The sequence below is a fragment of the Melospiza georgiana genome, chromosome 7, assembly GCF_028018845.1.
Source record: "Melospiza georgiana isolate bMelGeo1 chromosome 7, bMelGeo1.pri, whole genome shotgun sequence".
NCBI classification, from domain to species: domain Eukaryota; kingdom Metazoa; phylum Chordata; class Aves; order Passeriformes; family Passerellidae; genus Melospiza; species Melospiza georgiana.
Genome location: NC_080436.1, coordinates 3900069 through 3914771, shown reverse-complemented (window position 1 = coordinate 3914771; position 14703 = coordinate 3900069). Strand labels below are relative to the sequence as shown.

Genomic DNA, 14703 nt, shown 5'->3' with positions numbered 1-14703 from the left:
GTCGGGGATTGGGATAAGGGTCAGGATCAGGATCAGGATTGGGATCAGGATTGGGATTCGGATCAGGGTCGGGATTGGGATCAGGATTGGGATGAGGGTCAGGATCAGGATCAGGATTGGGATCAGGGTCGGGATCAGGGTCGGGATCAGGGTCAGGATCAGGGTCAGGATCAGGATTGGGATCAGAGTCAGGATCAGGATCAGGATCAGGGTCAGGATCAGGGTCGGGATCAGGATCAGGATCGGGATCAGGGTCGGGATCAGGATCAGGATCGGGATCAGGATTGGGATGAGGGTCAGGATCGGGATCGGGATCAGAGTCGGGATCAGGATCAGGGTCAGGATCAGGATCAGGATCAGGATCGGGATCAGGCTTGGGATGAGGGTCAGGATCAGGATCGGGATCAGGATCAGGATTGGGATTGGGATCAGGGTCAGGATTTGGATCAGGATCAGGATTGGGATTTGGATCAGGACTAGGATCAGGATCAGGGTCGGGATCAGGATCAGGATCAGGATTGGGATCAGGGTCAGGATTGGGATCAGGATTGGGATGAGGATTGGGATGAGGGTCAGGACTAGGATCAGGATTGGGATCAGGGTCAGGATTGGGATCAGGATTGGGATCAGGATCAGGATCGGAATCAGGATCAGGATCGGAATCAGGATTGGGATGAGGGTCAGGATCAGGGTCAGGATTGGGATCAGGATCAGGGTCAGGATTGGGATCAGGATCAGGATCAGGGTCAGGATTGGGATCAGGATCAGGATTGGGATTTGGATCAGGACTAGGATCAGGATTGGGATCAGGGTCAGGATTGGAATCAGGGTCGGGATCAGGATCGGGATCGGGATCAGGATCAGGACTAGGATCAGGATCGGGATCAGGATCGAGATCGGGATCAGGATCAGGATCAGGATCAGGATCAGGATCGGGATCGGGATCAGGACTGCTGAGACCTTTCCCAGGTGAAGAATACATCAGAGGTGTGCTCTAACCTGTCTTTCTTCCAAAAGCCATTAATACCTGACAATCACCATCATTAGCAGCCCCCAGCTCTCCACATTAGCGACCAAGAACTCATTAAAGCCAAATTCCTGGCGGGCTTCAACTCCATCCTCTGGATTTGGAGAAAAGCTTCTCTGTCCGCAGCTGCTGCAGCCGGGAGAGACAGGAATTGAGTGTGGGTGTATTCGTTTGAATAATCAATAACTAGCCGGGAACTTCACAGAAAATTATAAGCAAAGCAGAAAGAAACACAGAACAAACAAATGGAATAATGAGGTTTTAATAGCATCATTATGGGACGGTAGAAATGTCCTGGACACAGCTGAATTGGAGTTCTCCCAGGGATACCTAACACATCAGAAGGGCTGTTGATGCATGAGGGTGTATTTAGCATCTCATGAGCAGAAAGGGAGTTTGGGGAAAGACTCTCACTCCACGGAAGAAAAATTTTTTTCACCAAAAAAGGAAAGGCCAAGGCATCAGGTTCTTTCTCCCCATGCTGGATCTTTGAATCTTGACTCTTCTCATTCTCCAATCTGCTTTAAAAACAGAGAGGAAGGAGAAATATCTGAGAAATTGTCTCAGAGCCATCCTTGGGAAAAGTGTATTCAGCTTCAACAAGTTGCTTATTAATTTGCTTCCCACCCCGTGGAATCTGCAAAAAGAAACCTGCACATGCAAAACATTTCATATGTGCACAAATGTCGTGGCAGTGGCTAATTAGGGTAAAAAAAAAGGAATAAAAAGAAGCAGACTGTTAGAAAAATTAACAACAGTGAAAAAAGGGACACAAATCTACACATATTGTCAAGTCTCAAAAGCAGAGATGGTCGAGGCTAGAAGCTGATGTATGGTCTGCCCTGAAATGGATCTGAATGGAGAGTACAGCATTCAGAAGAAATGGGAGATGTGCTTTTCCAAGGGAACATGTGACAGCTTCCCCAGCACCCCAGAGCCCACACTGTGTCTTCAGCAAGTTGGTCACCATGGCAACTTGAGAAATTTTTCTGTGAGACAATTTTGTTTGTAAAATTTTAGAGATTATAGATTCGGGCAAGAAAGGAGAGTCCCCACGTGTGGAAGGGATTAAATATAGTGACTCTCTAAGAACAGCTTGTGCAGGAGCCACTGAATCCTGCCTGGAACCAGGCCCAGGCTCAGGCCCTGGCCCAGGCCCAGGCCCAGGCCTGCAGCCCTGGGGATGGGGGATGCCAGCACCAGCCACTCCAATCATTGCTGGGGACCAAGGGACAACAGGAGCAACAGGAACCAGAGGGATCACGCGAAATTCCAGCTCAGTTTAAAGAGAAAGTCTTCCCCCAAGAGGGCTCCTGTGTGTGTGTAGCCCACAGAGGATGAGGGATCTCTATCCCGTGGTATTCCAACCTCAGCTACACAGCCCTGCTTTGAGAGGGCCCTCCTGACTGTGTCATCCTTTGATGAGCTCATTTCTAAAACCCAGCACTGAGCAATAGGTTGAGAGCCCTTTCTGTCCCTCCAGGGAAGGAAGTCCTGTTGGTTTTCTCCTGGAATTAGACAGAAAGTCTGTGAAGTGTAAGGGATCATCCAAGCTCCGGGCCCTCCCTAAGCAGGAACAATTTCCTCCATGTGGCTGTGGGTCTAATCCTTCAAAACACATCGAGAAGAGGGGGAGGACAAAGGGCAAGACCAAACTTGCTGCTGCTCACAGCATGGGGAGGCTGTCACAGCAATTCCCTCTCTGCTCCAACACCTCTGCCACGCTCTGACCCCTGCAGCAGGACAGGTCCTGCCTGGCTCTGTTTGCCTGCGAACAGATGACAGCACGCTGTCCCCTGCCACAGCACATCACAGCTGCCAGGTGGCACCGAGGACTCGGCCAGCAGGGCCAGGTTCTGTGATAAAACAGCATCCTGACATTTCCCCAAGCACCAAACTGCTCCCAAAGCCCATCCGACACGGAGCTCACACACCCTGCCACAGATCCCACCCTGCAGGGATTCTCCTTCCCTCTGCTGCTTCACTTTTTTTTTTTTTACTTTTTTTTTTTTCTCCCACAGAAAGCAATAAGCAGCTTTATGAGGACCGTAGAAAGTGGGTGGGTGAGCGGGAGAGGCAAAAACAAAGATATGAGTGTCGCAGACATCTTTTCATGTAAAATCCTTCCCTTAAGATTTTTTCTTCCTGAGAAGCTGAGAGGCCTCAAAGACAAAATGTAAACAATGACTGTCTGCTGCTGTGAAATGCATCAGGTAAATTTTTGATTAGCCCATCTTGGATGTTTATAATTAATGGCCAATCAAGGCCCAGCTGTCTCGGACAAAGACAGCTGCCTTTTGTTATCATTCTTTCTTTCCTTTCTATTCATAGCCTAGCCTTCTGATGAGAAATTTTTCTTGTATTCTTTTAGTATAGTTTTAATGTAATACATATATCATAAAATAATAAATCAAACCTTCTGAAATATGAAGTCAACACCCTCGTCTCTTCCCTCATCTAAAAACCCCTGTGAACATCATCACACATGAGGATATAAAACCACAACTAAAATCAAGCAGCTCCTTAATGAGGGCACTGGTGATTAAAGCTCAGTTTTCCACACCCTAGGAGAGCTGAGAACCCTGCTCTGCTATTGTATTTACAGGAGACAGATAAACAAGCACCCATTTCAGTCTGAAGGTCAGATTCTGGATTTCTTAGGTGTAAGAAGAGGCCCAATGCTGCCTGATACTCTTCCATTAAAAAAACCAGCTCTGATATTTAAGGATGCCACTTCTGCACGTGCAGTGCTGCTAATCAGCTCCTCAGGACTGCCAGCATCGAGCTGTGCCAGGTGACAGAGTCCTCACTCAGGGAGCAATTGTACGGAAAATACAGAAAACTCGAGGAGGAAATCACAGCCCCTTGGCTCAGCACTGAAGGAAGCTGATTTCCTGTTAAATCACTTTTCTGGTGTGATTAACGAGCAAGACACAATCAGCATTCACCATCTACTTGTATTTTGCAAAGGCAGGAACTTGCTTCTTGATTTTCCCATTCAAGGACATGAAGTATTGCTGGGGAGACTCCAGATGTAATTCACGGGTCTGCACAAGAAAAAGCTGCCTTAGGCAGGTGATTTTGGGACAGCAAAGCATCAGGGCCCTTTTGCTCCCTGGGGATTAAGGTGGTGGCAAGTTTGAGGCATTTTTAGGCTCCTCTTTGCAATTCAGAGCAGCATCAAGCAAATTCCAGCTCAGGTTGTTAACAGGTGATCAGCTCTTGTACAGCAGCTTTTTCCCCCCTCCCATCACTCCCTGTGTGCCTGAACTATTTATGGGAAAGGCTGGCCCCAGAGCATGCCACGGGAATTTCACAATCTCCCCAGTTTGGAGATGGACGGGGAAATAAATCCAGAAAATCTGATTAGGACTTGTCACTGAAGTAAGCTCATTAATCATTGATGGGGTTTTTCATATTCAATTTCTAATTCCTGCAGGCACCAGCAGACTGGTGGGTCTGAAGACTGCAGACTTGAAAATGTTCTTTATGTAACAATGGCACTGATTTTATTTTTTCCCCCTCCTGAATATTTAGTACATTCTAATAAATAAAAAGAGCTACAAAGCACCAGTGAGTTCATTTAGACCAGCTTCTTGCACAAAGTCAGGCACGGAATTTTCCTGAAATAATTCCTGAAGCCAAAAAGATAAGAAGGCCTAGCTCAGAAATGTAAAATCCAGCATGAAAAGCTGTCAGCCACTTGCCTGAGCAATTTTTGCAGCAGTCAGTTACCCATTCTGGAGTGTAAAAGAAAAAAAAATCACATTTCATTCCTTACCTGGACTTGTCTAGCTTCGCCTGTCAGCACCAGGTTCTTTCAGAAAGAGATGAAAGTCTCCTATTATTGAATTGCTATTTCCCCAGCCTCCCCCAAAACTGTCTCAGTTAAGCCAAGCCAGTAGAGCCTACTGCCATTTCAAAACTCAGCACTCATTTCCCATGCCCCCACCAAGCCCTGCATGGCTCGTAATAATGCCAGCCAGGATCACACATATGCCAAAACCCAGGAGAAACAGCAGGGAACAACTTTTCCTGGCCTCAGACACATGAAATCTGTTTAATTTTTGGCTTCAAATGAAATCCTCTAATTCTGGATACGAGCAAAATGAGGAAGATTCCTTTCCAGGCCTTGCAACTAATAAGTCAAATTGATAAAAGTAAGAGGAACAAGGAGCTTTGGGGGGCAGAGTTGATATTCTCTTTAAATCTCCTGATGTATCTGCCTCTGACACGTCCAAAACCCAGGAAACTCCTTGGAAAAAACAGCTCCACAGCTGACACATGCATGAAATACAGCTCCATAAATGACACTTGCAACCAATTTCTAAAAGCAAGCAGAAAGTATTAAATTTCAAACTGCTCTGGGTTTCAAGAACCATAAATTTCTCCCTGCTTGCTTCACGCTCTGTTCTCAGGAAGGTTTTACATCTTGCTTTTGGGTTGGAGATTTGTTAGAAGTTAGGCACAAGAACACAAAGCATTTCTGAGTGCTGCTGAAAGGGGATAGCTCTCCTCCAGCGCCAGAGAATTGAAGATACCTAGCACTGCCCAAAAGGCAAAGAAAAGTCAGAGATTCCTGTAAGAAGACAGGCAGTGATTAAAAAGGGCCTATTGGCTTTAGTGGCTCGGGGATAAACCAAAATAGCATATGGATTTAATGAAATGATTCTTACAAACACAGCAGAGAGCCTGGGTTTTCCCTTTGATATCTCGTTTCCAGGAGAGCAGGAGCCCTGTCTCCTCCAGCACATCGAGGTTTGCCACGGATATGCTTATGAGTAACATGTGTTAGCTTTTGGTGAGTCACCGGTGCTAAATTCCATCTAAAACTGTCTCAGTTTCCAGCGCAGCAGGCTGGAGCTGAGCTCCACACGCAGGGAGCACTCAGTTCTGGCAATGCACAGGCACACAGACCTGCTAATGATATGTACCCGAAGAAGCCTTTTTAATCACAAAGACAGAGCACTAAGTAATTTCCTCTCCCCAACCACTTCAAACCTGCTTAGCACGCCAAAGAATGAGCTCATTCCGTGCTGCTAAAACTCTTTCAAACCACTTCCCTTTAGATTAAGGCACTGAGAGGGCAGGTAAAGCATCAGCAGCAATTAGAGCTGCTCCCACACAGAGCCGCAGAGGCAGGTCAGCAAAGGTGATTTCTGTAGGATAGGCTCTGCCGGCTCCAATAAATCACGGCTGCCTTTCATTAGCATTCCCGTTAATTGGCTTCCAAACATCTCCTTCACGGATTTTCCAAGTGCTTCTCCCCACCGTGGTTCTCCCAGATGCCTTCAGTTTTTGTTTGAGGAGCTGTGTGGCCTTGGGGCACTTGATTTGGCACAAAGACAGGACCATTCCTCCACATCCCCTCTCTGGATATGCTCCAGCCCCTCACTGTCCTTGTGTGAAAAATGGGCATTTTATGATTGGCTTTTTGCAAATAATAAAATGAATATTATATGTGTTATGTTAGAAAGTGATGCTGTATTCATTTGCTTAAGTAGTGTGTTAAATATAGTTTTAGGTTATAACAAAATGTTACATTAGAAACTATGCTATGTAAGATATTTTTTTTAAGAGAGGAGTGAGGTGCTTGCGCCAAGATAGCAGCCACAGGACACCCAAATCTTTCAGAGAAACAGAATTTATTGCTCCATTATCAGAAGAAACGAACTTCTTCCCACCTTGCTCAGCCATGAAGATGCTGTCAAGATTCAGAGGAAGAAGCTGACACTGCCCAGACAGAATCCTGTGTTTGAATGGAATTTATGCACCATGTATGAGGTGTATGAATATGCAACAGGCTGTTGCTTTTAAGGGTTAATCCTCTGTTAACGTGTGTCCTTTTTCAGGCTTATTTTGCCCAGAAAAGGTACCCACTGTCCATAACTCTTTGTTCTTACTGTCTTATATTGTCCTAAATCCTAATTGTCCAAATTTTTATTACTCTGATTATATTACTATTTTTATAACCATTTTATTACTATTAAACTTCTTAAATTAAAAAGATAAGTGATTGGTGTTTTTCAAACTTGTCACAAGGAAAATGGGGGTGAAAAGGCCAGAAGCCTACACCAAACTCAGACTCTGAGTTTACAGAAGGATTTTCCTGCATGCTTTGCACACTGCCTGTACCCGCAGACACGGGTGTATATTGGAGGATACAGAATGGACAACTCAAAAGTGAGGCACAGCCACGAGCTCTGGAGGTGGGGTGTCTTCCAAGGAGATAAAAGTCCTTCATGCTGAGCAGTCACTTCCCACCCTGCCACAAAACCTGCAGACCCAGGGTATATAAAAGCTAAGCCTAACCTTAAGTCTACCCTGACCTGAGCCTCATCACCACGGGTGGTGCAGATCAGAAAGCTGTAGGAGCAGCAAAGTAGGGATGGCCTTTTGCAGCCCCAGTGTTCCTGGAGCTGTAGGTTCTCTGACTCTCCCAGCCCTAGCCCTAGGCCACACTCACCCAGGCCAGGTTATTCCATCCTGTCAGGGTTGGAGTAGCTGGGTTTGTTCCAGTCTCCACGGCTGCTGCCTCTTCCCCTTGAAGGGAAGGCTTCAGGAGCAAAGGCATCATCTAAAAAAAGAACATGGAGAAATCTGTAAGCATAAGATGCTTTCAGACTTGTGTGGATTGTTGCCCAGAGAAGCTGTGGCTGCCCCTGGATCCCTGCAAGAGTCCAGGGCCAGGTTGGATGGGGCTTGGAGCACCCTGGGATAGTGGAAGCTGTCCCTGCCCACATCAGGGGGTGGAACAGGATGATCTTTCTGATCCCTTCCAACCCATACCATCTGTGATTCTAGAGTAGACAATATTCAGCACTGCATTCTGCACTCACGTAGTGGTTATGAGAGCACAAATCTGGCAATCCAAAAAATGGATAAACCTCAGCATGGCCTGGCTTGGCAGGACAGTGGCCTCTGCAGTGCCCTGTACCCTAAACTAGACACTCCTCTGCAAGGTAAAAAACAGCTGCCCATGTGTTCAAAACTGCAATGCAAGATGTTTTCCATTCCCATCTGTATGGCAGATCACCTTTGTCAAGTGGGCAGTTTGCTTTATCTCTCTCTTTGAGTGACCACATTCACACCTCCCTAGGAGGGGACATTGCTGATAACAGACTATTGAATGTCACTGCATGGCTGATAAGAACTAGAACATCCCATTGGGAGATGCTCCGCCCAGAGGGAGGAGCCAAGCATTGCTACCCAGATATAATCCAGAGGTGTTTGAGACACCAGCACGGCTTTCTCCACGGGATTCCCAGAGGAACAGCAGCTGCCTCTCCTCCCACTGGATCTTCAGAGGAAGAATACATCCTTCTCTACAGATCCCCCTGCTCCAACAGAACCACCCCTGACACTGCAGGAGGGCTGCAGCCACATTTCCAATGGGACTGCCACCAACAGCCTGACCCACAGGGTGTCAGGCTGGGTTCTGACTCTGTCACTGTTCTAGTGTACTGCATTGTTTATTTCATCCTTTTATTTCTTTTTCTTCCCTATTAAAGAACTGTTATTTCCTGCTCCCATATTTTTGCCTGAGAGCCCCTTAATTTCAAATTTATAGCATTTGGGAGGGATGGGGAGGGTTTGCATTCTCCATTTCAGGAGAGACTCCTGCCTTCCTTAGCAGACTCCTGTCTTTCCAAACCAAGACACCATGAGCAGGAGCAAACAGCTGATCTTTCACATTGACCTCTCCCTCAGACAGATGACCTTGAGATGTTCCAAGAGGAGAGCATAGGTCAGGGCATTCCAGCATGGCAGAGCTGACTTACCTTCCCTGGGAGCGCTGCCCCACCTGTCAGGGGTCCTTATGGGCACGTGCATCATCTGGAAATTAAAGACATTTCTTTAAAAACCTCACCTGGCAAGAAGTCCCACCTCTCCATCCCCTCAGGCACGAGGTGATCACTAAAGTAATTCCAAACCTCATTCTTAATTTTGCTGCTAACAAGATTACTGCTGGTGCTCCTGCAATCCAGGGCTTGCACTCCATGATCCCATCAAACTCAGGGTGTTTATTCTGTGATGCCAGCCTCAGTCAATCACTGTCGCAGACATCTTTTGTGGAAAATCCTTTCCTTAGGATTTTTCCTCCTGAGAAGCTGTGAGGCCTCAGGGACAAAATGTAAACAATGGTTATCTGCTGCTGTGGAATGCAACAGGTGGATCTGTGATGGGTCTCATGTGGATGTTTGGAATTAATGGCCAGTCACAGCCCAGCTGGCTTAGACTCTCTATCTGACTCACAAACCTTTGTTATCATTCCTTTCTATTCTTAGCTTAGCTAGCCTTCTGATGAAATACTTTCTTCTATTCTTTTAGTATAGTTTTAATGTAATATATATCATAAAATAATAAATCAAGCCTTCTGAAACATGGAGTCAGATCCTCGTCTCTTCCCTCATCCGAAAACTCCTGTGAATACCGTCACAAATCAGAGTTCCTTCCCCCATCCAAACAGCACCACAGGTGCACCAACACCACCTCAGCCAAGCTGAGATCCCCTGAGCAGAGTCACAGCTCCACAGCAAGAGCTGCAGTGCACTTGCTGCAGCCCTCTGCAGAGGGAAACACTTTACTTTTCAAGTGCAGTAATTCCCTTTGGCGTTTATTCCTTATTAACATTGCAGGAAATATATTCCCCAGCAGGAATATGGCAACAGCACTGAATTTTAAGTGATGGTTTAAGGAAGACTTAAGGGGGAAGATGTGTGCTTGTAAAAGCAAGTGTTTGTGCTGAGTGCCCTGTTAAACAATGGTAATGTCACCCCACAGAGGACTGGCTGAACATCCCAGCCTGTGTTACACATTCCAGAGCTCCACATGCAGTCTTTCTGCTCTGCAGAGCTAGGCTTCCTGGGGTGAATGGAGATTTTGAGGAAAAAAAAAAGAATGAATGAAGAGCTAATTTGGCAATTCAAGCCAAGGAAAAGTAACAAAGGATCCTATTTGCTTACAAGGTGGCTGGAGAGGGACTTTCACAAGGGCTTGTAGTGACTGGACAAGGGAGACTGGCCTTAAACTGAAGGAGAGCAGGGTGAGATGGGATACTGGGGAGAAATCCATCCCTGTGAGGGTGGGGACGCCCTGGCACAGGGTGCCCAGAGAAGCTGGGGCTGCCCCTGGATCCCTGGAAATGTTCCAGGGCAGGCTGAGCAGGGCTTGGAGCAGCCTGGGATAGTAGAAGGTGTCCCATGGTAGGGGGTGGAACTGGATGGACTTAAAAGTTCCTTCCAACCCAAACCATTCTGTGATTCTACAGTTCAACTTCTTCATTTAGCTCCCTGAATTTTCCAAAAATAAAAGCTCTCCATATCCTTGCTTGTTAAATTGTGTTCCCTCAAGCACAACACCCACTGTAGAGAGCTGTGTTCTAAGTGCAAACACACAAGTTCAAGAGTCAGTTCATGGATAAAGCGGACCCTGGCACAGTTTGGAAACAATCAGTAGGGATTCCCAGGTTAGGTCAGCATTGAATAACACCCTCAAAGCCAAAAAAGAGCTCAAAAAGGGAACAAAGATCTCAGCAGACCAAATGTCCTTGGGCTGTGCTGGGAGCTGGGTTTGGTAACAGAGCCAGAGCCACAGGGATTTGTGTGTGCATCCAAGAAGTGCCAGTCACTGTTCTCCAGGCCCATACTCAAGGAAGGAAGTGCTGGAGGTGATAGATGTGCCAGGCTGCCACAGAGTGTCACCCTCTCCCAGACAAGGGCAGAGCCCTCAGCTGATGGAAAGGGAAGAGCCACAGCTGACAGCTGGATTTCAAACTGCAGCCACTTTCCTGATCCAAACCTCCGCGTGCAACAGGAGCACACACAGACACCTGGAGTTCTCTTTAAAAGAGGCTAAGCAGAATTTTCACTCCTCCAGGGAGCAAAAATGGGTTTTCCCCTTCCTCACCTCCTCGCTGCTCATGGATTCAGAGCTGAACGCACTGCGATGGCACCGCACGGTGAGGTTGGCAATCAGCCCCCCGGAGACCTCCACAACGCTCCTGCAGGAAGCAGTGGGCTGCAACAGAACCAAACAGAGCCAATCTCACAGAGCAAACATCCAATACCAACCCTCAGTGGTGGTAGGAACCTGCAGAAGGATTTCAGAAACAAATTAAAAGAGAAAGAAATCAGAGAACAATTGTACAACATGTTATGGCCCCCCAGCTATGTGTTGTACAAACCTCTGAGCCTGCTTGGGGTAGGAGAAAACCTCCACATCCTTTTCACAGCTCAGTACAAAGAGAAGGGCAGTGCAGGGCTATGCCAACAGCAGCCCCAGCTCTGGAAGTTAAACTACCCTCAAAGATGTTGTCTCTGCAATTAGACAAAAACTGCAGCTAAACCCGCACTCAAGTTTGGAAAACGTATCCTCACACTACCATATTGCCCTAAGAAGAAGAGGAGGATTGTGTCAGTTTAGGATACAGGGATTACACTGCAGCAGCCAACTTTTGAGTTCCTAAAGAAAAAAAGCAAAGCAATAACCAAGAACACTGTGTGGTGCCATCTACACACACATGAGCTGCTTAGCTCCAGAGCAGAGAGGAGATTAGGCCCAAGGAACTGTGCACAGAGAAGTCCCAAGTCTGTGCACAGACTTAAAGACAATGTATTTCCACCAAAGCTGGTGATTTAAGACTCAGAAGAGAGCAAGAGCTGTGTCAAGAGCCTTTTTATTTCAGGCTGAGAGTGAAAAATCCAAAAGAGATCAGCACTGTGAGCACACAGGGGGGATCCGCATGACATGTAAGGTAACCCTTCATGTGGTGCCCAGATAGGGGAAAGCAAGTGAAACATCAGCTCTTAACTTAGAGAATAAGCCATTCCTTCAAGGATTTTGCCCCAAAAGCACACATACCTTTACCACACGCTGCTCCCAGACACAAATCCTCTTTTCAGCTCCCTGCCCTCCCCACTGAGCAGGCAGAATAGCTTCCCACCCCTGACCCTTCCCACCCAACGCCCACTCCATGCTGCAGGTTGTATAAAAAGCAGCCGACCATTCCTCACCTCTCAGCACCAGCAGCACTGCAGCCCTTCCCCTGCACGGAGGGGAGGGTTCCCAGTGCCAGCAGGAGCACCTACCACGAAAGGGCCACTTTTGAAGTCACAGGTGGAGGGGTCTCTCCCCGAAGCTTTGGTGCACACGGTCTCGCGGATGCTGAAGCGCAGATCTAACCCATAAGTATCGCTGTCCCACGTGTCCACCTGGTGAGGGCAGGGTCAACACAATGCAGAATTAGTCCTTTTTGATTATTCCTTTATTTTTTCTCATAGTCCAATCAATGCTTCAGTGCCACCCTGATTTTTTAAGATTTTCTAAGCCTTCTGATGTTTACATTTTTGTAACAAACTTTCTCATGCACTTTCTGTAAATAACTTATTGTTTTGCATTTTTTTATGGTGGAGGAGAAATTTAATGGACAGTTGGTTTGTCCAGTGTCATTGGAGAGGTGGCACTGTCACCCTCCAATCCACTGTCACTTTTGGAAATCTATAAATGTTAGAGTCAGAAAATAAACTTCTCCTTTTTACCTTGAGAACAGCAGCGTGTCCGCATCATGTTATTTTGTGTCTTACAGTGACACTTTAGCTCAAGATGGGAGACTTAAAAAGAAAATTTTAAAAAGCAATGCCCCAAAAAACCCCTCAAAAAACAACAAATTCCCACTACTTTCAAATACTTGGGGGTTTTAATCCAAATTGTATAAACCCATATGTCATCTTGACATTCATTCTTGCAGAGACTTGATACAGGCCACCTATAGGAACAGAAAGGTTCTGAGGGTCTTCAGGAGCACGGACATCATAACTTTGAATTAATAAGTTTTAATAGAAAGGAAGGTTCTGAAGGTGTTCAGGAGCATGGACATTATAACTTTGAATTAATAAGTTTTAACAGAAAGGAAAGTTCAGGAGCATGGACATCATAACTTTGAATTAAGAAGTTTGCACTCCTTAACTTGGGGAGTATCCAGTACAATTCTGAGCACCACACATTAAAACAGATAGAGGTTTCTTGCTTGCACTTAGTCTCTAGCAGATTTAAACCAGAATTGGTGCATAGAGACAGATGACATAAGTAAAGATCAGAGAAAGAATCCTGAATTGTGGGGGCATTTAACCAGCGAAGAGCTCCGGATGAGCCAAGGTGCTTGATGCCCAAAGCAAAGCAGTTCGCTGGAGGTATTTAAAAACATCACTTTTCAACAAAATCCTACAAGACAACCCTCAAGGACTAGGCATGGAAAATTAGGCATGAAAAACCACTCTAGGCATGAAAAATCTGAATTCCTAATTTATCTTAATTACAAACTTACATACAAAAGATATTTAGGTTCCTGAAGCTGTAAGTTCAAATAGTGGCCCTAACTGCTGCTCTTTCAAGCAGCATCAGCCAACTCCAACCAAACCTGGGTTTCCAGGACTGCGTGAAAAGGAGTTTTCCATCCCAGGACAGCTCATTTCAGATAAAGCATCTCTGTTGTCTGTGTACTTACACCCATGACTCGGCTCCTGACAACACCATACAGGTTTCTGCTCCATGACTGGGAATTGATCCGGGCAATGGAAGCATTGAGAGCCTCCTCTGTGACAGGGAGGTCGTAGTCATACACTGGGAACCCTGAGAGGGAGGCACAGTTCCATCAGAAGTCCATTGGAGGATTATACTTTTCCCCCCAAACCACCCTAAAAAGGAGGACAAGGCTCCAACTTACCTGAACATGAGAAAATGCTCAAAGTGAGGAGGAAAATTATGATCCTCATTGTGTGTCTTCCAAAAATCCTCCAGGCTTTTTCCTTTCCAAGCAAGGATTCCCAGTGCATATCCCTCTGTCTTTATATAAATGCAGCCTGACCTTCCCACAGAGTCCAAGCTGTGCTCCAAACATTGCCCTTTAAACAGAATTGATCCAAGAGTAAATATTTGTTGTCAGCTTTTCTCCATTTAGCAGTAATTCTCTGATAATCGATGGGCTGCGGTGCCTTTTTCCCACGACTGAATTCCCCTCTGGAAAGCACTGAATTCCTGATATGTTTGTAGCCAAAGGCTACTAGAATCCAGTTATTTTGTCCTCTTTTAGCCACCAGTTTTCCATGGGGTGAGCCAATTCTGTCCTTAGCACTGGACCCAGGATATTCATGTCTTGGCAGCACCTGGGAGCACTTCCAAGTTGGCATTCCCTGAGGATTTCCCAGCACCAGAGGGGAATTCAGCCACGAGGAACTGCCACCATCGCCCTGCAGACCAAAGCACCCATGAGAATCTTTCTAGACACCAGGCACATGGCAGATCATTGGGACACGCAGTTTCTGCCCAAAAGTTAACGGGACTTTTGGAAAATGATATTGGAAACTGCAGCTTTCAAGCAAACTCACCTGTTGCTGCCTGTTCACAAGGCAGAGGTGGGCGTAACCATGTCCATTCTGAAGGGAAAATGAGTGAAAATATGTGAAAATAGTGAAAATATGAAATATTTAATTAAAAATATAAATATAAAACAATATAAATATAAATATAAATATAAATATAAATATAAATATAAATATAAATATAAATATAAATATAAATATATAAAAATATTTTTAAAATTTGAAATGTAAATTTTAAATTTTAAAATATAAATATTTTTTAAAATATATATACATTTTAAAATATATTTATAAAAT

At 45.7% G+C, this 14703-nt stretch overlaps 1 protein-coding gene across 1 annotated transcript; it reads right to left on the bottom strand.

The window, feature by feature from the left end:
* Positions 1–1273: 1273 nt before the first annotated feature.
* On the bottom strand, positions 1274–13847 carry SPP2 (secreted phosphoprotein 2). The gene is made up of 7 exons (XM_058028085.1): positions 13752–13847; positions 13533–13657; positions 12118–12240; positions 10937–11047; positions 8809–8863; positions 7494–7604; positions 1274–1545 (listed from the first exon to the last, which is right to left on the bottom strand). Exons 1-6 carry the CDS (start codon positions 13798–13800, stop codon positions 7504–7506), a joined length of 564 nt encoding a protein of 187 aa, XP_057884068.1. The 5' UTR covers positions 13801–13847; the 3' UTR covers positions 1274–1545; positions 7494–7503.
* Between the last annotated feature and the right edge of the window lie 856 nt (positions 13848–14703).